Source organism: Lissotriton helveticus, chromosome 1_2 (assembly GCF_964261635.1).
Source record: "Lissotriton helveticus chromosome 1_2, aLisHel1.1, whole genome shotgun sequence".
Classification (NCBI taxonomy): Eukaryota; Metazoa; Chordata; class Amphibia; order Caudata; family Salamandridae; genus Lissotriton; species Lissotriton helveticus.
In genome coordinates, this window is record NC_136058.1 from 162,902,671 (window position 1) to 162,925,711 (window position 23,041).

Consider the following 23,041-nt stretch of genomic DNA (forward strand, 5'->3'; position numbering starts at 1 on the left):
GACATCTGGCAGCAGTGGCTGTGGCTATTATGAAGGGCTCCAGGTTCAGAGTAAGGTTGAATATTACACCAACGTTTCTTGATGCTGGAGTCAGGATGAGGGAGTGAGGGGAAAATTTTATGGGTATGTGAGAGGTAGGGTGCAGTTGTAGCCGAGAAATAGCTAGTTTCCATCATAGAAGAGTTTAGCATATGGGGCCGGAGAACCAATTAGTACTAGGTGGCAGTGAGCCAGTTGGAATCGTGAAGGGCAGAAGTAAAGATCGAAAAGAGACAATTTTTGTATTATCTGCATTGAGATGCTATGAAAAAGCAAAAAGGGAAATAAAGCTACTGAAGGATGTAGAACAGAGCCAGAAAAATGATGGCTGAGAACTAAACCCAGTGGGATATTAACTGATTATGGAGTTGTTGATGATAAAAGTGAGTACCACGAGGGGGATAAAGTTTATTTTGAAAGTCAGGAGCAGGACTAGATAAGTGCTTTGTCAGTGATATCAAGAGTGAGAACGGTAGGCATCAGCATGGAGTCATCAACAATTTTGAAGACAGCTCAGAGGTCTAGAAAGATAAGATAGACAATAGAGTGTAATGTGGGCGGATGAGATAATATTAGACACATGAGAGAGGGCAGTATCATTGGAGTGGAGGGCTTAGAAACCTGATTATAGTGCGTCAAATAGGTTTTGGTAGGTCAGAAAAGAAGATAATCTGTTGAAGACAAAACGTTCCTAAACTATAGAGAAGTAGGCACCATGGAACCTGGGATGATTGTTGGATGGAATAAATAAGTCAGTAGTGGGTTATTTTAGTAGAGGTAATAGTACATCTTCCTTGAAGCATAGAGGCTAGTAACCAGAGATGAGAGAGTAATTGAGAGAGGGTAAGCAAGGCAGGAATTTAGAGCCAAGGATTTAACAATCTCTAGACCGAAGAGATCAGACAGTGCACAAGAGGAACTGGCAGATTTCAATAGGGAGACACATTCATCAGATGTGGGCTTCAGTGCAGAAAGTTTACTGTCAATTATTGGGGCTACACGAGGGAAGTAGAAGGAAAGTGATGGGTTTGTTAGAAAGGAGGTAACGGTGTGTGTTTAATGCAATTAAAGAGGCAATGTCTGTGCGAGATAAAGTCAATTTAGTGAGAGATGAGAGAGGTAGGTGTAGGGGAAAGTGAATGTTACTGGCAGATTTGTGAGGATGTGAGCAAAAAAAGAAAATAATTCAAGAATGGAGTTGAATTTGCGAGTGTTCAGTGCCTGTGAGGTCTTTCATAACATCTTTGTAAGCATCTAAATGCTCTGAGGTCGCATCCTTGCACCATTTGTAGAGGACTGCACACACTCTTGTTTTAGTGTGGATTTTGTATGTAATCCTGGACTGTTGGCATGGGGTGTCTGAGGTGATGTTACATAGAGTTGGCTCAAATGAATGCAGGTCTCAGTGTGCCCTTGAAATTGCCCGAAGAAGTCGAGTTAAAGAGTCGTTCACGGCTGTTAAGCATTTGGTTTCAGACTGAAGGTAAAGGTCTTTGTGGATATGTTCATTTGATTATGAGGCTGTTTTTGTAGGCATGCATTGAAAGAGATTTAAGCTAATACCTAAAGGATGACATAGTCAGATGAAGAAGGTTTGGACATGAGAACGGTGTCGAGTGTTTATCCATGTGCGTGAACAGGCTTTTAACGGGTGTGTAGCGCGGAGTGGTCAGAGAGGAACTTGTGGAACTAAAAACAATTATTTGTAAATGGTACACTAATCTAAAATGCTCCCTGGTAACATGGAGTCGTCTAGTAACCTAAGATGACAATGATGTGTAGAAGTAAAACCGGTATTAGAAAGTTGTGTCCCGGTGGCTTGATTTGGAGACAGAATCACACGCACTTACTGAGCTGCGCCATTTTGATTTTCCAGTTGAGGGTTATTGTTGTAATTGATGGATGAGCTCTTGGGTGGTTTCATGACGTGGCAGCCATGAATCTACCAGTGCTCAATAAATGTCTGCATCTGAACATGTCTTTTACACCATTCATACATGAGGATTTGAGCCTCAATGCTTAAGACCAAACAACATGGCAGGAAGGATACTGGAGCAAAGCGCTAAGAAAAATGTTGATATTCATATGAAGGACAGGGAGTGGGTGCTGCAGTGTGAGATGCAGTTTCCTCCTTAAAGACGAGGACGCATGGTGTGGGAGTCCATGTTTAAAGACAAACTCTAATAAAACCTTTAAGTACTTCGTCTAGTTTTTGTCCTTATATAGGTGTACTACGAGTATGTGACAATAAAAGGATTTTTTTACTTTTAGCAGCACTTTATCAAAACACAAATCTCATTAAAACATGAATTATGTTATTCTCTTGTCATTTGTGCAAAAACCTGAGAGTGAGACCTTAAAAAATTAACACAGTTGAAAAGCATATTCTTCCAATGTCTAATTTATCACGAGATAGCATTTTTCCTCTGCATTGGAAGTAGACAAGAGTGTAGGGAATGTCAAAATATTACAATAACAACCAATCATACGAAACTTAGGGAATCAGTTCTCATCAGTGATCTAAGTACATTAACATGTCGATATAAGAAACTTTTTGAAAGAGCTGTGTGGTGGTTATATGTCCTGTGAACTCGAGGGTACATTCACCACCACCATCTGTGTATACTAACAAAGATTATGCAGGTATGTGTGATCAGTAACAACTGCAGTACGCGTTTATATTTTAAGAACAAAACACAGTAAACTCAACTGAAACCTGTTGATAACCATGTCTGAGTACAGTACACACACTCCACTTCAAACACATTACCTTTAATTCTACTGTTTTGCAGTTGCATTAGATCACACTTCATACTACCTACGAGGACTCAAAATGTGGTGGGAAATGGTTAGCACGGTACTCCTTAGGTTGTGCTCGGCTGGAAGGATGTAGATTTGCCTCGTGAATTCCTTTGGGAAGTGTTCTGGTGCTGTTCATGATTTCCACAGTTGTGGTCTTGTTGAGTTAAACATCACTGAGTCTGGATGTGCAGTGGACCAAAAAGGTATGAGTGACAGAGAGCTTAAGCTTATAAGTAGTGGTGCGTCTGGAAGGATGTGGGGTGCAAGTTTGGCCTATGTGGGAAGTCTTCTGCTATTGTGCATGATAAGAAGTGGATATTCTTGTGGTGTAGCTGCAATGGTAAGGCTGCACTTTTAGAGGACAGTTCTTTGCTAACTTCGTAATCTCTGCCCACCTTCATGCCATCGGTCACTGATAGCCTAACCAGTGTTCTCCAAAGTCGGTCCTGGAGGGCTGGATCCATGCCAGATGTTTAGCATTTCCCCATTTATATAAATGTAGTTGTCTTATAAATCTTGCATGGATCCGTCCCTCCAGGACCGACTTTGGAGAAACCTGGCCTAATGTAAAATGGTCCTGAAAATGTTCCAACAAAATCGCATCCTTGCCCAGCTCAGCCAGTATTCCAGGTCTGCCTTTTTAATTGCTGTGTGAGTCATTTCCCATAGTGTTTGGGATACCTTGTTCCATGCCAACAGGAACTTGCCATTAGCTCCCTACATGCCCGGAACATTGGGTGATTCGATACTACTCCCTAAATTTTGTACATTAATGATTATATTTAAAATCCTTCCTTGTTGCTGTATTACTTGTTGAGAGGCTTACAGGCTGTCCCTGACTGCATGTCCCTCCACTGCTAGCCACCTGATGGGCCCAGCCTTGTAGTTGCCATCCACAGTAATCATAAATCATTGTCTAGCTCACCCCGCTTCCCACCACAGTCGTCCGTCAATAGCGATTGGAACTTTTTATCGCACCATACACAAAAACATCTCTTAAAACTCAACTTAGCCTTTCATATTATCTCCATGTACTTAAATAATGCCACATTCTTCACAGAAACCTATTCATAATATACACTGGCATATATTAACAAGCATTGGCATAGCCAATATGTCTCGCCTTTGGGACCTTATAAGTGTTTAGCCATGCAACAGTTAATGTAGTTGCAGTAAGGATATTGTGCTGCATAACTAAATACTTGTAAGGCCCCAAAGGCGAGACCTATTGGCTATGCCAATGCTTGTTGGTATAGTCCACAACAGGCCTTTCACTGACAGCTAAAAGCTGACTGTTGTGAAGACCTAAAATGGTGGAATATTAGAAACTGCTGGCTGGAGTGAAAAAATAATTCCAACAGATTTTTGCTGTTGAAGGGAGTGGTGGCTTATTGCCTCTATTTTATGGACATTCTTGGAGTGGTGCTAAGTGTGTCGACAGTACCGTAAGTTCTGATTTAACTAGACAAACATATCCTCCCTAGCAATGGATCTCATCTTCGCACACATTGATGTGGCAAGGAGGCGTTCACTTGCCTCCCAAATGATACACTCACCCCTCTAGAAGCTGCTTCGTGTCGCCATTTAAGTGATCCACAAAAGCACACATCATGCCGCCACTGAAGGATTAAGAAGGAGGGAATGTATCTGGGTAGAAATAAATGCACTAGATTGAGGAGTGTTCCCGAGATGCACTGAAAGTACCAAAACGAAGGAAGTTTGTCTGGGATAAGGTGCGTGTACTCCAGTTGAGAGATGAGTAAATGAGTAAAGGGGCTTACTGGAATATAAGGAATGAAACTTAGATGAGGTGTGTGAAGCTGCAGTGAGTCAGAGTTGGAAAGTGTGTTCCTTGGAAGAGGTGGGTGTGATATATTCTGTGCAAGCATGCATGATTGAAGGAAGTGAGCCTGGCTCAAAGGCGTGTACCTGGAATGTGTAATGGATGAGAATACACACATCAACCTTTTTTGGGGAGTGCACGGTGTCATGGGCGAGTCCATTTACATTTAAGTGTGACAGGGGTGGCCAAGGTGAGTGCTCCTTTAGGAGAGGAATAGAGTGTGCATGTGGTAATGCACCATAGCTGGGGCAATAGAGTGTGCTAGAGCAAGGTGTGTGTATATGGGGAGAGGGGAATGCCCCTATGTGATGTAAAATCCTCTGAGTTGCAGGAGGTGTACATGGAATGAGAGGAGCGCACACCTTTAGTGATCGGAGTGTTCCTGGGATGAAGTGTGTTAACCTACGGTAGAGCAAGTGCATACTTTCGGGGATGTGACTTTTCCTGGAGTGAAGGGAATGTACAGGGAGATGAAAGCAAGGGCTGAAAGCAGGAAGCAAGTGCAGCAGGGTGGGGGAAAAGCAGCATAGGAGAGCAGGTGGGTGAAATAGCATGAGAGAAGCGCAGTTGGCAAACAAAAGCACACAGTAGTCAGAGGAAAGTGGGGAGGAAGACAAGCGCGGCCCGCGGCCGCAAAAGTTAATTAGCCAGTGAGTGGTGCGCGCTGGGGAAAGCAGTCTGCTCTTTTTGGAAGCACATACTTGTGCTTGTGGTGCGCTCCCGCAAGGTGTATGCCGCCACAAGCACGAGTATGTGCTTCAAAAAAGAGCTAAATAACGGCTAAAGGTCTCCTATGCAGCGCATGCGCGCTGCGTAGGCGAGACCTAAAAAGGGTGACATCCACTTTTCTATCATCATGGGAACCTTAAGCCCAGTTACTAACACCCACTATTTTTCTTCCCAATATTCTCAACTCCCTATGTAAATGTGAAAAACCTAAGTGAACTCCCCTCTTTAAAATTTCTCTTTAATCAATACCATTAAATGTGTTCCCAAATTTTTTTTATGCGATTTTAAATAGCGCGAACTTTACTCGAAGGTGTTAGAGCGCTTTACATAAGAACCAGTTGCAAAACATAAGGACTTAGGATTACATGCGTTACATAAAAGACACAAACAGAAAAAATTGCAAATGTACAAGATGTAAAGTCACACAAGGAAGAGATACAAACAGAAAGAAAAATTGTAAATGTACAAATAGTAAAGAAACTCAAGGAACAAATAGTTATACCCTACGAGTCACATAGGAATGGTAGAGAGTACAAAGGTCTACTGCATATATTAGTGATTAGAGTCATCTCTATATACATATATACACATAGTAGATTTTCTCAGGTCAAGACTAAAAAAACAAAACAGAAGAGCAGAGTTCCATTAAGTGGGGTCGGAGGGGGGATGCAGTCACAGCACCAAGTGAGGGTGGGAGGGATACAAGGGAGTGGAGAAAAGGCAAATCAGAAAAGGGAAGAAACATTTGAGGATCGTCAAGGGAAAAGGAGGGAAAAGGGTAAAGGACGAGGGAATGGACAAGATAGCGTGTCAGGGTCCAGAGAAAAGCGGCCGAGAGCAGCAGCAAAATGGAGGCCAGGACAAAAGAAAAAGTAAAGAAGTCCATGAGAGTGCGTGACGTAGTTTCTTTCATTCGAATGTGGCTGCTGGGCTGCTGCCTGCATCTGGTGTTTCACGGCCCGCTGCTTTGTTTTGGGGAGGGGTGTGTGTGCCCCGAGGGCCGCTCCGCACGGGCCGTCTCTGCTGGCCCAGAATTGCGGGGGCTGCTGCAGACGTGGGGCGGCCGCGGAGTGGGGCCAGGGCTCACCTTTCTCGGCGGGGGCTGCATGGTGATCCTGCAGGTCCGGGAGAACCATACAGCCCTGGTGTGGAGAGGAGCCTCCGGCGCTTAGTTATCCCCATGTAATACAATCTCTGTGATTTACTCTGTTCTGCCCCTTCCTGATTATTACTCCCTTAAACACAATTAGCCACACCATTATTCTCCATTTTCTGTGCTTACTCTTCCTCTGCATTTTCCTTAGCTTTCTATGTACCAATCTATTCGTCCTGCATATTTTTTTCTGTCTTCTGCCCACCCTTTGCTCTCCAAAATGTTCAGGTCACCTCCCACAGATCTCTATTTCTTTACCACCCTCAACATCTCACTCCACTTAAGCCATCATCAAAATCTTCTCTGTACCTGGCTTTAACACTGCTGTCATCTCTGCAGCCCCCTTCCTGGTAGCCAGGCATTTTTCAGAATTTCCTCTGTTATGTGCCAGGTTTACATACCAGCCCACATTCTGCAAAACAGTGATCCCGCTTAGTCAGTTAACCTTCATTGCCCCCTTCCCTTATGAAAGCAACTCATGTACCCACCACTGCTGTTCACACTGTGCACTGCTATCACTGCTATCACTGCTTCTTTTCTCTAGCACACCACCAGTTCCCGTTCTTCCAACTCTTCGACCAATCATCATGGTAATCCAATGGCTCATCCACAACATTGATCAACAAACTAGAGGGGTAGAGAGAAACATACTGAAATATATTCACACCCGGTATGGCAACTACTCATTCGGCTCAACTCTAAGGGTATTCCCGTTCTCCATGAACAAAGAAACCCGCGTGTTATGACTGCAAAGGCATCACCCACTTATTTGTGGGATGCTTCATCATTGGCCAGTCTACCCCACTGTGTCAGAACAGTGCCAACACTGTTGTCTTAACCATTGTACAAGGGAGCTCATAATAAAGTAGATGTTGGTTAATCAAGGGGTCCAGATATCATATTAAAAAACTACCCCTTTATTCAGAGGGCACACTGGGCAGGATTAAAAAGTGTTAAACCTGGGTGATTTTGAGATTCAATGTCTCATCACACCAATTAAGTGCCAATATGTTTCAGCCATTAATAGGATCCCTCCTTCGATAAAAATCCGGGAGGGAGGGTCCAGGGCCTTCATCAGGGCATGGCACAGTACCGCTACAGTCCATCCTGCTGCATGGCACAGTACCGCTACCGTCCATCCTGCGCGAGCAATCACGCACTAAGGTAAGAATATGTCTTACACCTAACCGTCACATCAACGTCTTCTCCTGGAAGAGGGACAAGAAATGCAACTTTAATCTAATCTGGGTACTCTGTCCACAGTAAGTGACAGAAAAATTTGAGGCGAGTCACTTACCCAAGACAGCTAATAAAATAGTAGCACGTGTCACACATGTGATGCACTTTTATTTAAAAGATTTCATGCAAAAACACGTGAGCATTCAACACTCGTGCTATCACTTACCCTGTTGCCTCCAGGGTCCAAATTCATGAGTCAACACGTTGGGACAGCACTCCTGCAGTCACACACTGAAAACAAATATTGTCCTTAATGTATCCCCAAAGTTAACACTCAAAACATCCTATATACCTTCTTCAAGAAGGAGAAATTGACCTGAGCATGCAACCCCACATTATCAAAACATAGTCACAATATTATATTAGAGTGACACAGTAAACCTATTTCATCCAATGAAGATTATGTCATTGTTACCAAAGTTCAAGTTTTATTCATCGAGAATTGTAGAAATCCAGAAATCCAAGTCCATAAATCTCGATCATATCATTAGCATCAACACATACACTATCCGCTGCGGTAGAGGTATAGAACTCTACGTGTCCACAATAACTAATAATACCTGTAACTGCATTACTATGTGGTAGTACGATTCGGGCAGGGAAACGTAAATTATATGCCTCATTGCAGCCATATACATATCTATACCCACCTTCCATTCAATCAGTGTAGGGGGCCACTGTACACCCCAGTATTTATCCTCTTGCCTTTTTGCAACAATCAGGCCCAGATTACAGGCCTGGGAGTTGCATGGATTTCAGGTATTGATTTTGTATTCCCGCCTCAAAGAGGGGAAATACACGAGGGTCTCATCCTCCAGTACATCACCGACTTTGTCTTTGCCTATGAAATCCCAGGGCTCAAATCCTCGCTATATCCTTCTTTCCCCATGCCCTCTCCACACAGGGGTGTTTCCCATGTAACCTTTGATGCCCAGCCCATCGTCTCAGAGGCTCTACGACACTCTCCTAACATCACCTGTTTTGCCAGTAATATTCTACCCGACCCGGCACCTTCATATATATAATGTAATGGGGTGGGCAGCGGGAACCGGGCCCTCTCCAATATTAAAGTCGGGCGATCCAGTAGTGCAAACAGCCAATCGTTGATGGGTATCAGATGTGTGCAGCCCAATAGTAGGCCAGACATCTGGAAGGGATATTCTTCCATTGTAAGAGTTCCGATGTAGTGTTCGCAAAGCCATTCTGGGGAGTCTCCCACCCCATAGGAATAGCCTTACTGCTCTTTCTATTTTATTAAACATATCCTCTGGCATTGTATAGTATGTATTTTGGAGGCTATACAGCAGCTTGGGGAGTGTTATCATCTTAAAGGTGGTATCTCTCCCCAGGATAGTCAGGGGCAGCCCACGGCAGCGTTCTACATCTCCTCGAAAGGCAGTGTATACCATCCCCAGGTTAGTTGTTAGACATAGGAAACGGCCTTAACAACGCGGGCTGAGCCACGCGTGCCGTTTCCCCGCAAGCCGTACCAAGATTGCCTTAATCACACGTGTGCCTTAACAAAGCATATGTATGGTTAAAGTAATGCGCTGTTTAGTTGCCAAATGGAGGAACAGGAAGGAGAAGACAGGAAGAGGAAGGACTATCGGGAATAGAGAGAGGAGACAGTGAGTTAAGTGGGACTGGAGCTTGGTCTTGGGGGCTGGAGGGGTAGTTTTTCGGGGTGGGGTAAGTTTTAGTACACAGGAGGGGGTTGGGTAGTTTTTAGGGTGTGGGTGGGGGAAAAAGGGACAGTTTAAAAGGCAGGAAGCATGGTCGGGGTAATTTAGGGATGTAAGGGATCATTTTTAGGGCTCAAGGCAGTGGGGCTGGGGTCGGGTAGTTTTTGGGGCATGGGCTTAATTTTTAGGGCTCAGGGGAAAAGGGATAGTTCACAAGGCAGGAGGCAGGGACGGGGTGGCTTAGGGATGTAGGTGATAGTTTTTAGGGCTCAGGGCAGAGGACAATTTTTGGCCTCCGGGCAGGTGAGGGGCTGAGTTGGGGGTACTTCATGGAGGTAGGGAACTGTTTTTTAGGGCTCAGGGCAGGCGGGCTGGGGTAATTTTTGATGCGTGGGGTTAATTTTTAGGGCTCAAGGTAGGGGGAGAGGGACAGTTTACAGGGCAGGGGGCAGGGGTATGATCTTTAGCCCACATGCCCCTTTACCCCTCATGTCTGTACCATGAAATTGTGTGGTAAAGGCATTTGTGGTGATGCAGCGCCCCTATAGAAAATCTGTCTCAACAACACTACCCTTCTCCATAATACTTACCATTATTTATAAAACTCTCACAAGGCCCATAAACTACCGAGACAAATTTTGGGCAGCTGAATCATGTGACCTAATTAAACAAAACCTATTTAAAAACTATTTACACATTTATATACATCTGCAGTTTATCATCTCTTACCATGGTTTTTATGCAAATAACATTTTTAATTAAGTCACTTAGGTAAATGGATCAACTGATGGTAACTTGACCATGAATAAACAAGACCAGCTTGTCGTTTCAAAATCTAATTCATTAATTTTATTCTTGAAAGAAAAAGCATCTTCTTTATTAAATCATTATTTATTAGCAATTAAGCAGCATTGAATGAGGATTAAGCATATTAGACTGACATTTCAAAGAATCATCAATTAGCTTGAATTAAAGCAAATATTCAGTTTTCCAAAACCCTAAGTTCTATTTTCCCTGTCTAAAACTCGTTCCATCTAAAAGGAAAAGTCATTAAGGCCTACTATCCTTACGTGTGCCAAATGTCCGTCAGCACGTCACGCCCTTCAGGATTCGGGAGGCAAGCAGCCCCTTCCCGTGTTAGGGCTACATTTTTATACCTTTCTAACTGGCTAATCTCACCAAAAAGTATTCTTTTCTCAACCATCCAGAGTCCGGATTGGCTGACAGATGTCAGTCCATATGAGGTCACCTCCTTTTCAATCCAAAGTTAAACTTTTCTAAAACACCATTGTCCATTTTCTCACGAGACCATTAGCTTCCTCGGAAATGCAACAATATTTGAAACAGTCCGTGGCTTCCTTGGCTTGGCAGGTCTGCTACATCCTGTGTGTCCTTGATTTTGTCAATTGCAGAGCTCATCTTGCACAATCAATTTTATTATTTATTTCTCTGTGCTCAGCTCTTCACGACAGGATTCCAAACATTCATTTTCAAAACGCTAGGCCTCAAGCCTTAGGCCTCCCTCATGGAGAACTAGTATTTAAAGAAACACAAGACATCCATTAATTAGAGCATTGAAAACCCTTCTGTTACCCACCCCCTTTACTAATTATTAACCCGTTAATTAAAATTACCTAGCAAAAGCTGAAGCACAAAGAGTTTACAAACTCATGCCACATAAAAGACAGAAAGACTTAACATAAGCACACAAAATAAGCACATGCCATTAATTAAAACAGCCGCATTTAATACTGACAAAGACAATAGACAAGATTAATTTATTAGTTTTTACGAAATTGCAGTTGCAACATAAAGCACATATGTTTTTCCCTTGTGTCGTCTAATGCATTTTAAACTAGGTTGATTAGTACATTTCAACATACACCGATTAATACGGTTATATTATGGAAGTATAACTTTGCGAGTCAGAACAAAATATTATTCTGAACCTCGCTCCATCAGTGGTAAAGTCATGTGTGCTAAGAGAATCAGTCGTGGTATAGACCGCGTGGTACAGGCATGCGTTGTTCAGGTATGCACTCGCAGTCTATCCGGTAGGACAGCACTATCCGGGGATCCATAAGGGTTGAAAAGCACAGATTTATTACCCCAGTTTATTTTGTAGCCAGAATAGCTGAACATTTCCAGAAGCGTGGCTTGGGGTTCCGTGACACAAAGGAGAATATCATCCATGTAAATTTCCCAGAAGCTGACAATGTTAGAGCCTCCAACCCCCTCTGGGAATCTCACCAGTCTCAAAATGTTGTGCTGTGTGTTTTTAGCATCATCAATCTTCCACACTAGGTCCTTTGTGATGGCCTTCACCTCTGCCTGGTCTTTTCCTAGGGAATGTATTATATCTTCAAGCTAAGACACCCTATTCCTTGCGGCTGTCACACAGTCTGTGGTATTTCGCAGATCCTGTTGCAGAAGTGAGACTTCAGACTGTACTTCACCAATCCTGGCTTCTAGGGCCATCCTAGATGTTTGAATCACAGCCAATAAGGCTGTATTATCGGGCACTGAGGGGACCACTGGGTCATCCTGCAGAGGATCAACCACCTTAGTGTACCTGTTAATTTTCCACTGGCGAGGAGGTTTGAGATCTTTATCCGTCACCATCGTGGAAAGTAAAGTGAGGCGCTCACTATATCATCCGTTACTGCTGCCATAATCAAGTGCAGGGGCAAAGTGAGAATTAGGGGGGAAAGGAGCAGGCCCCCACAGAGCATATCTCCAAGGTGACAGCCGCCTCAAAGTCTCTACTTTGCCGAGTCTCACAGCCGCCACACAAAGCCCTAGGGGGACAAGGGAGAAAACCTCCTGCAGAGTCTCCGCAGAGCATTCTGCAATGCCCCTCAACACAGCTCCTAGTCAGGCGCCTTGTGACATGGAGAGGCTCAGGCAGGTTCCCCCCTGCAGCAGTGTCAATGTAGGGGACCACACCTGAGGTGCAATAGTCACAGTCCTCAGGGCCAGGCCCCAGCCAGCGCCTCCCGACTCACTGTGTCAGGAAGGCCCATCCTTTACAAGTGACTGCCACGGCAACAAACGTAGCCTAGATGATGCAGTGCACTCTCCCCAAAGGTGTAAGTTCTCCTTAACATATAAGAGATTCCCCGGTGGTCATTATTTACTTTATCATGGGATAAGTCTCATCAAATTATTTCATTAGCCTTCTAATTCATATAGGTACACCACAATCCACGATTTTCATTTTATAATTGTATTTGGTTTTATTTTTTCTGTAGTGTATAAAAAATATATTTTTTTTCCTTTTTCCCCCCTATTTAGTTCATTTCTTCCATATACATCAGTAACATGATTGATAGTACAGATTTAATTAATTTATAAAAAGTGCATTGCATCATATCAAAAAACATTTGTAACAGCTACCTAGCTCAGAGAGTTACATAATACAAAACATCACCCTGATATATACTCATAAATCACCAGTCACACTTGCACAATCATACAAATTCACACTTATACTACTATCAGTCTTCTCCCAATCAGAAACAGATCCTACAATTGAGGTAACACAGTTGTTGCTTGTGTGTAGTTATACGCCTTAGTCTGTGTCCCCCTTAGACTTATGCCGCAGCACGGAGGGCACACAGGGGCAGCTGCAAAGTCAAAGAAGGGAACTTCCCCAGGGGCCTGACCTCACACAGCCACAGCAGGGGGCCAGACAGGGTCTGCGACTGTGACTCGGTATTTCAGATCCACCGCTCTCCGCCTGGGCACGGTCCCATAGTACCATCAGCCCACGGGGGGGGCAGTTTCTATCATCCAGAGGTCTCATCCAGGGTGTAAATCAGTCAAATGGGAGGGGCAAAAGGGGAGGCACCATCCTCCCTGACTGCATCCAGTGCCGGCAATCTCCTCCCTCATGGCCCTCAAGTCTCCGCTGCACACACCATGTTTTGGTATGCTGCCATCTCAATCAACACCAGGCAGCAGGCTTCTTCTTTGAGTCTGTCCCATGTGCCTACTGATGCAGTTCACCCCAACTTTCATCTCTGCCAGGGGTCTGCCTCATGCAGCCGCCCGAAGGGGCACCACAACTTTCAAGGGGAACTCCAGTATCCAAGTAACGCCAGGCACCGAGGGCCCACCACACACTGCACCACACCCCTCACAGACACCAGCCCATGTCTGTATCAGTCGTCAGGTCGGGCGAGGGCAGGGGAGGTGGGGGGGACCGCAGGCCAGGAAATAGCATCGCTGTACCACCCTGAGGTATCAGCGGGTAGGTGGAGGAAGCTCACCGCTAACAGCAGTTCCAGCAGCCGCCATCTTGAGGCTCTTTGGGTGGCTCCTCATTGGTTGCAGTTCAGCAATTGGCCACGGCAGACACTGTGGGGCAACAAAATTCACTCCAATATGTGCCCCCAGTGTTATTAGACACCGTTCTGTGAAATTAGGAGAGTGATGAGCCATAGGGTCACAGGTTTAAATCAGGGTAACTGAGACCACGAAGGAACTCTGCAGGGCTACATCCGGCCTGCCATCTTGCTGGCCAAAAATTAGAATTTCTAAACTCGTTCAGGTGTCTTTTTTGTCACTGCTATACGTGTGGCCAGGTTTTTTGAGGTGACCTGGACTCAAGCGTGCACTGCTTTAAATGATTTACATCAATTGTGTCACAATTATAATTTTGATAAACAATTTTTCTGTATTTATTTTCACATGAATGTTTTCAAACATCACGTTTCGTGTAGAAATCAATCATCACATTTCATATAATATTAAATACAGTGGACGGTTATACAACATTCAGTGTCTATATTAACAATCTCTTCAAAGAAATGGTCCTCGCCCAATGCTTTTTGGGATGAGCCGTCCCTTCATCAGGGGAAAACCTGCTTCTAGTTATACTCAGACCTCCTGGTTATGCGAGGATGGCAAACATAGTAACCCACAAAGTCGCTTATGCATCTAGAATAAATGAAACTCCCAGCTCGTCCACTGTGATGACAGCAATTCCTCTTATCACTGACATCTGCTGCTCCTGTCAGGCCTGCTTCACTGGGACAGACCTTCTCAATGGAATGGGGTTATCAAGCCACACTAAATTCTCCCAGAAGCTGTGACTTTCCTTATCATACCAAACTTTGCACCCCACTGGCCTCCCTAAGCTTATGGGAATACCTAACCCTTGTCACCTTGGGCCCCTTTGGAACCTCTAAGTGCCTTAGTACCTGCATCGTCAATAAAAATACATCTATCAGCTTTACTCTGCCGATCTTCCACCTCATATTGCACTCTGGACCTAAAGCAACCTCCCAGTTGCACCCGCCGTGCTGTCCTCCACCCTGCTTCCTCATAACACCTGTACTCCAGACCCAAGCATCCTGCTTCCCATCCTTGCCCATTCCTCTTTTTTTTTAGACTCCTCCCTGAGCTTTCCCTTCCTACCACTTCCTGCATTAGTGGGGAAAAACTCTCTTACCCTGCACTGAAAAGAGCAGTGTCTTGCCCCTTTATACCTCATCTCCATTCAGTGTTAGTGCCTCTAATACTAAGCTAATGTTTTGCCTCTTCTGATGCCAAAATTATTTCCCAGGCTCTTCCTACCTGGGTGATTGTAGCTGCATTCCTTTTCTCCCCTGTTCCCTCTGCCAGTCCTCTTTGTGGGCCATGCTCTCTGATACTGTACAACCTGCTGCCACTTCTGCACTGGTAGGCCTAATTATTGCCTGCAACACCACCTGACAACTGGTCCCATGAGCCACACTTGGAGGGTTTTCAGTTGTGCCAGCAGAAATCCTCGCCCTAGCTTCCTAATCAGGCTTTGAGGCTGACCCCCTGCTCCCTTTGTCCCACTTCTTACTTAACCAGTCACCTTTTGGTTTCTTCATTTTTTTTAAATTCTTTTTGTTGCACATTTTGGCACTGCATAATACGGAACACACACGTATATAATCATCGGATCTTAACAGACAATCAGTTTTGTCACTAAACATCTCAAGTATCCCTCTCCCCACCCCCACCACTACAGGAAATGTGTAATGCATTAACTCTAATGGCTCGATCCCCTGTGCTGCCGGGGAGGTGAAGATGTTGCCACTATATGTGCTCCATTTCCCCCAAACCTATTTGCACTTTTTGGGGCATCCTCTGTTTGTGTAAACTGCCCACTCAGCTAACATGCACCAATTGACATCTCGCTCCCACTCAATTATTGTTGGCGGTTCAGAAACTCCCCATCTACGAGCGATGTTATGCTTCGCAAGTGACCTCCCACAGTTAGTCCATTCAAATTAAGTCGGTGGCATCCCAAATATTAAGCAAGCAGGTCTTGGGGGACATAGTCTGAGTCATCCCACATACCTCACTAACCACCTTGTTAACCGCTTCCCAAAATATCTGAATGATTGGGCATTCCCAGAGTGTATGTTAAAACGTGTCCGTCGCCCCACACCCCGTTTGCATTCTGCATTACTGTATCGACCTACCTTGAACAGTGTGGTGCATGCAATGTATGTGCGGTGCTAAATATTTAGCTGGACCAGTCGCAGTCGTGATAGTATGGCCACCTCTAGCGGTGAGGAGTGCGCATCCCACCAATCCTCTTCCTTTAATTCCCCCTAGTCGATCTGCCAGCATGCATAAAGGCGTTTCAGTGGGACTTATGAAATATTAATTACTTTTCTATAAGTGAGTGAGATTACTTTACTTTCCATGGGGTCTGCAAGTAGTCTATCCTCAAGTGGTGTTGACTCCAGGACCTCGTCTACTTCTTTAGTTACCTCCTGCAAGGCATGCCGTATTTGTAAGTAACGAAAGGTTTCGCGTGGGACAATTTACATTCCTTTTGTAGTTCTGCAAACGTCAGTATTTTCCCTTTCTTTACTAAGTTGCCCACTTGCGATATGCCTATGGTGTCCCATTTGTCGAAACCTTTACTTTTACTTAAGTTGCCCAATATGGTTGTGTGCCATAGAAGAGTCATTTATTGTCAGTCTATTACACCATCCTCATCTCTTAGTGGTGGAGTGCTATAGTACGATCGTTAGGGCGGTAGGGCCGGTGAACTGTCTCCGTGATTTTGTGTATAGTCCCTCTCTATATCCCCCCAACCCCATCTTCCATGTATCAATCTGACACGCTGGGTCCAGTTGTAGGCAATATACCCATTTGTTTATGTTTGAGAGGTGTGCAGCTCAATAATAGTAGCAAATATCTGGCAAAGCGATTCCCCTGTCATACCACCCCCAGACTAGTTTGGGCCCTGCAGTACGTGGCGCTTACCATCCCAAAGCAGGCTTCTATCTTCCCCCTCTATTGCCTTAAAATACATCTCAGGCACGCTGTAAGGGGTATTCTGTAGCGCGTTCAAGAGCTAATGCAGAGCCATAATTTGATACAGCGCTGCACGTCCTGACACCGATAGAGGCACGCCTGCCAGTGGCGGACATCGCTCTGCAGTCGAGTCAAAGGGCCCAGAAGGTTTTGATCATAGAAGAGTGATGGGTCAGCCGTTGCATATATGCCTAGATAGCGAAACTCTTCTGTAGTGTCCTTTCTGCTGTAAGAACACACGGACACAGGGTATGGTTAACAGCGTCTTTATTCACGTCCTTCTTCGTCCTGGGCTAACAGCTCCTCCCTTTCCGCCCGCCCTCGTCCCACCTCGGGCAGGTCCTAGTGCCCTGCGACCGTGGTTACTGTGGACATCATCACACCTGCCGGCAGGGACGGCGATGGCCCCTGAAGCAAATACAGGTAATACAATAAGACCAGTTAATAGTGTACCCGGAAGATCTGCCGTGATTAGAGCAGATCTGGAGTATTTTGTTAATTGAGGAACGGAGGAGGCAACGTATATTAGGATGTCATCTGCATAAAGTGAAATTCTGTCCTCCCTCTCGTTGGCCCATTTCAGCCCCTGTATTAATGGGTCTCCACATATCCAGCAAGCGAGAGGCTCTAGAACAAGAGCAAAGATAAGGGGGGATATCGGGCAACCCTGCCTCGTACCACGGGCCATGGTATATGTTTTGGATATATGCCCATCTACTACCACTTGTGCAAGAGGCTCATCATAGAGGAGTTTGACCCACTCAAGATTTGTCGTCCCCATGCCCATACGCTCGAGGGCCGCAAACATATACAGCCACTCAACGTGGTGAAAGCCATACAGGCGTCTAGAGATAGTATGGCTGCGTTTTCACTGATGGTGCTTTTCCTCGTAAGTATTGCGTTTAGCCGGCGTAGGTTTAGTGCGGTGTTGCAGCCAGCGATTAACCCAGACTGATCCGGGCAGGCCAGTTGTGTGACTATGGGGAGCAGTACTTTAGCAAGTACTTTGGCTTCCACATTTAACAGGGATATTGGCCGGTACGATGTAAATTCCTCTTCTGGTTTACCTGTCTTGCGGATTAGGACTATGAGGCAATCCTCTGGTCCCTGGACAGCGCGCCAACAGTTTTACTTTTAAGGTACATATTTAGGAGATGGGGTGCCACTTTGGATACCGTGGTTTTGAGGAGCTCGATTGGGAGGCCGTTTGGCCCTCCAGCTTTCCCTAACTGTATGCTGAGTATGGCTGCTGTAATTTCCTCTGTGGAGATGTCCGCATCCAGTGCCTGCTGCTCATCTGTGGTCAATTGTGGGAATTGTATGTCAGTAATTATCTCCCGTTCCTCATCTATGGTGGCTGTTGAGCTGGGAGAATAGAGTTGCACATAATGACATGCAAACCCATCTGCAATTTGTTTGGGGTTCCGCAGGCACGTCCCACTCTGCCCATGTATTACTCTAATCCACCGCTCTGCTCTTTCCATTCTATCTAGCCATGCCAGGAGCTTACTGGCTCTGTTGCCCTGTTAATATATTCTATATGTTTTGGCACAGTGCTCCCCTCTGGCTGTTTCAGTTGCTAGATCCTTGTATTCTTTCCTTTTGAGTTCTAAAATGTGATTTTCAGTCCCATCCCGAGTGCCCTCCAAGGCCTGTTCCCATGCCAGGATGTCCTGCTCTAGTTCCCTTAGTTTTTTTATCTTTCTCTTTCGTATTGCCCACTGCAAGGGAGAGGGCCCGGCCCTTAATCATGGCTTTGTAGGCCTCCCACAACACTTGCGATTATTGGACCAACCCCACATTTTCCGTAAAGTAATGGTCAGTGTCTTTGAACAGTGTGGTCCTTATATGTGGGATTTTAAGGCTCCATGGGCTGATCGTGATCGCCCTGCAAGTGGGTTCTGTACGTATTGCGTATCGTGTGGTTATGGGGGCATGATCTGAAGGGCCTCTAGCTAAATGTTGAACCTCATCAAAATAATGCACAGTATCTGCCAGTGTGAGTATGTAATCAATTCGGGAGTTGCTTTTATAGGAAGCTGAATAATGAGTGTATTGCCGTGCATGTGGATGAGTCGCCCGCCATACGTCCATCAGGCCCACAGTTGTCAGAAATTCAGCCATTGTGTTTTTTGTTCATCGGGCCTCGCTAGGAGGACATCTGTCCATTTGGTCACACAGCGTCATGTTGAGGTCCCCTCCTATCACTAGTTCACATTCTGGTAAGTCGAGAACTATTTTACTCAGGTCCGGCAGGGCCACATTATGTAAGGCTGGGTGTATGTATACCGAAAGGACATTCACACTCCTCCCCTCCCAGGTCCCTGACATCGCCACAAAGCACCCATATTTTCCCATATGCATCTGAGTCACTATGAATAGGAGACTTTTCCTCATTTGTATCCCCACCCCTCTGTACCTGGTAGTGAATTCTGAGTGGACTATAAACTTCTATCCCCATCGGTTCAGTGCCTTGCAGGTGTGTCCAACGAGGTAAGTCTCTTGCAGCAGAATAATACCTGCAGCTTGCCGCTTGATATACTGGAGCACCACCCCCCGTTTGATTTTGTCTCCAACCCATTGACCTTCCAGGAGAGCAATTTTAGTGCCACCTCAACTCTTATGTCTCCAGGGGCATCCATAACCTTCATAGCTTTTGCGTGAGGCCCGCATTAGGCTCATTGTCTTGAGTATGTTTTGGGGCAAAGATGTCTTGTTAGCATGTAAAGTAGATGCTTATATTATATGTGGCAGTATATGTATGTCTGGTGGAATGCTCGGGAACCAGTAACCAGTACGTGCTGTGACCAAGTACAAAACAATTGAACAGTGTAAAACCCTTTTAACGTGCCCATTCCTCCCTTCTTCCTTGCAAGACGGACTTCAAACTACCCGCCACCCCAACTTTGCAGAGCACCCAATTTCAGGGGAGATGTGAATCATTGAGTCTAGATCCCACTATCCATTAGGACCTGCATGCCATTATATTAAACAGGCTGTAATTATCAGTTTACAAATTGTATACTCAGCCAGTCCAACTCGAGAGCTCTTCTGCTCCGTCTGTTCACTGACAAGCAATCAGGTGGGTCTGTCATGTCTTTAACATAACACTGTTTAACCATGCGGATTAAAAGTTCGTATGCGTAGTCCCTGGGCCTTACATGTGTGTCTCTGAGTGAGTAACTATAGCCTCTGTGTCACGCCGGGCCAGTTCGTCCGCTCTCCGTTCGATCGGCGTGAGTGGTGTCACTCTCTTCTCGATCCTATGTAGCCTCAGTGCGATCCTTCCCTGTCCGCCTCCAACGCCCGTCTGAGTTATTTGGGTCTCCCACCTGCCTCCATCCACCAGCCACTCCCAGGCAGCCTTTGGTTCTGTGAAGAACCATGCTTTACCTTCGGACTCTACCCTGAGTTTTGTGGGGAATAGCATAGCATAAGGCAACTCTCTATCCCTCAGGGCTTTTTTGACTTCAAGGAAACTTCTGCGCTGCCTTTGGATCTTGATTGTAAAATCTGGGAAAAACTTGATGGTGCTGTCATTGATTTTGAGAGGAGAGGCACACCGCGCAGTCTGCAGGATCACATCCCTTTCACGGAAATTGAAAACCCACGCTAGTATGGGCCTGGGATGCTGGCCCAGTTTGAGTTTGCCCCCAGGTTCTCGGTGTGCTCGTTCAATAGAGACAAATTTTGAGAGAGTCATGGGCTGCAGACATTGCGTGATCAACTCCTTCACAAATAAATCAGCGGCATGACCTTCTGCTTTCTCAGGAACCCCAATGATACTAACATTATTCCTTCTAGCCCTGCCTTCATAGTCATCAAGCTAATCCACAAGTGCCCGACTGGTAGCTTGTAGTTCCCGGACCTGTTTCTCAAGGTTCTTAGCGGTATTGGTGAGGTTCTGGCTTACTCCTTCCACTTCTTTCATTCACTCGTCTATTTTGTGAAAGTTTGCCCAGATGAGTGCGATTTCTATGGAGACAGAATCGATGCGAGATGCAAGTGATGTGCGCACAGCTGTGACAGCCGAGAGTATGTCCTGCAGCGTAGGTGCGTTTTGCGCTGGAGGCATGTCAATTGCTGCCTGCAGCATGTCGGTCTGTGTATTGGTTCCATCCTGAGTCTTAACCTTTTGGCTTCTTTGAAGGGATTGTGTTCTCCCATACCTTAGTCCACATGCGCTCCTTTTTTTGTCCTCCCCATACAACATCGAACCAATGGAACCCCTCCATGCTTCAGCTGTAACTGCCCACTTCACCCAATGCTGGTACTGCCACAGAGGTGAACAGGCCAAAAATGCAACACCCACCCCCTGCAGCGACGGTCGTTGTGACCCGGTCCACCTAAGGACACAAACACCTGCTCCACCCATGCGGCAACCAAGAGATCCTCTTAACCTGCATTCCTCAGCAATAACACCTCAGCCACAACCCTCTTACTACTGCCACAAGTGAATCTATAATACTGCTATCCTCTCATTACTACCTCCCCTACTCACAACACCTGCCACTATCACCCAATCCTCTCCAACCCACACAGGCATACCTTCCAACAGAAAGAACTGCTGAGGGTGGCGAGTGATCAAAAAGGCATCCTCCCTCCTTATTCTTCCCTAGAAACCCTAGCACCCAAGTCACTCAAACCTCTACCCTGTGCCTGCCTGCCTGCCCTACTACCTGCCTAAATACCCCATGGTTGCCTCCTTCCAACCACTTTATTATAAAAAAGTGCAACTCTCTTTTTGTGTTACAGGTATAATGCTGGGAAGGATGGGCAACAGTGGTGTCCCTGTGGTCAGTTTTTGTCAGTGTCTAAATGAATCTGTGATGAAGATAGTAGCTGTTTCTGTGTGGTAAGTAACCATTTCCTGTTTTCAGAGTGATTTGATGTTTTCAAAAGTAAAATCACATCTAGAGAGGTGGTTTTAAATGGATACAAGCAAATGGGCCTTTCGAGTGGTGCTATTACTACGATTTATGTAGACTAATGACTGAATAATTTGTTATTTCTTTGAAGATACAGAAAGATGCTCTATCTCAATTGCTTTCCCCAAATCAGCAATAAATGATGAGGTAAAATGCTAACATTTATTTCTTCAGGTATTCTGTAAGCCATCGGGTTGCAGCAAATATAAAAAAAGTGCAACCTTGATAGAAAATAGCTCGCCTCATTTGATCCTGATCTTAGACTTTCATAGCTAATTCAAGTATAATTGTGACTTTTCTAGCATGCTGACCAGTCTAGAACGAATTTTAAAGACAAGGTGTAGTAGTCCCCATAAAAAATGTATCTGCCCCCATGGTGTAAGGAAGATACAGTATTACTGGAGAGGTCTGTTGAGATTAAATTGACAAAGGAATATGCAGTTGAAAATATGATGTAGGTGCGAAAGAAAGCCCATTGAGCTTTCAGATTCCACTAGTGGTCCCGCACATGGGATGTGCGGGACCTGCATGCATTGCGGGCGGGTCCCATTTCCCGGGGGTATGGTGGGCGGACAAAGTCCGCCTGCAATACTAATGAACCCCTTAGAGGCCCATTAGGATGGCTAAAGTCCGCCCGCCACCCTAGTGGTGCTGGGACTGGTCACCAGTAGTGCGGCGGTCCCGCACGTGCAATTAGGATGCCACCGTCACCGTGGTCGTGGCATCCTCCTTTCCCAGCATTGTAGTGAGCGGTGCTCACAGCACCGCCCGCCACAATGCAGGGAATGCACTGTGTGCATTGTCATGCACAAAGTGACGGGCACCGCGAGGTGCCTGCCACCATGTTTATGACAATGCAGGGGGGGTACCACAACATACACTCATGAAAGAAAGCATCCTTCCAATACTGCACACACCAATACAGAATGTCCTGCCCGCATCAGGCCCACCCAAAAAAATCATCCTCCTCAGACGCTCTGGCTCTCACCCCTTCAGAGCAAGAATGTAAAATGTGTTTAGTCATTTACTACCCTCAACCTACCCCGGATAAGAATAAAACAAGATTTTGATATATTACAATAATGTGTATTGTTTCTTGACTTAAAATATATATGAACATTTATAATATTTACAGAACAGCATTTGTTAATGGAAGGTATGATGAGTTACCAAGAGCAGAACTAAACAACATTATAAATAAGCATCAGGATAAAAAACTGTATAGCTACATTACAAAATATTAAACCCCACTGACATTTCCCAGGTGTATGGCAACCAACACAACCATAACTCCCTAATTCACTACTCAACACCTTCA

At 45.3% G+C, this 23,041-nt stretch overlaps 1 protein-coding gene across 1 annotated transcript in view; it reads left to right on the plus strand.

The window, feature by feature from the left end:
* Nucleotides 1-23,041, plus strand: part of SLC1A7 (solute carrier family 1 member 7) — a 720,509-nt gene that overhangs the window by 489,970 nt on the left and 207,498 nt on the right. Inside the window, exon 6 of the mRNA XM_078673458.1 lies at nt 21,551-21,650. Coding sequence (XP_078529584.1) covers nt 21,551-21,650 — 100 coding nt within the window. The remainder of the gene's footprint in view (nt 1-21,550; nt 21,651-23,041) is intronic.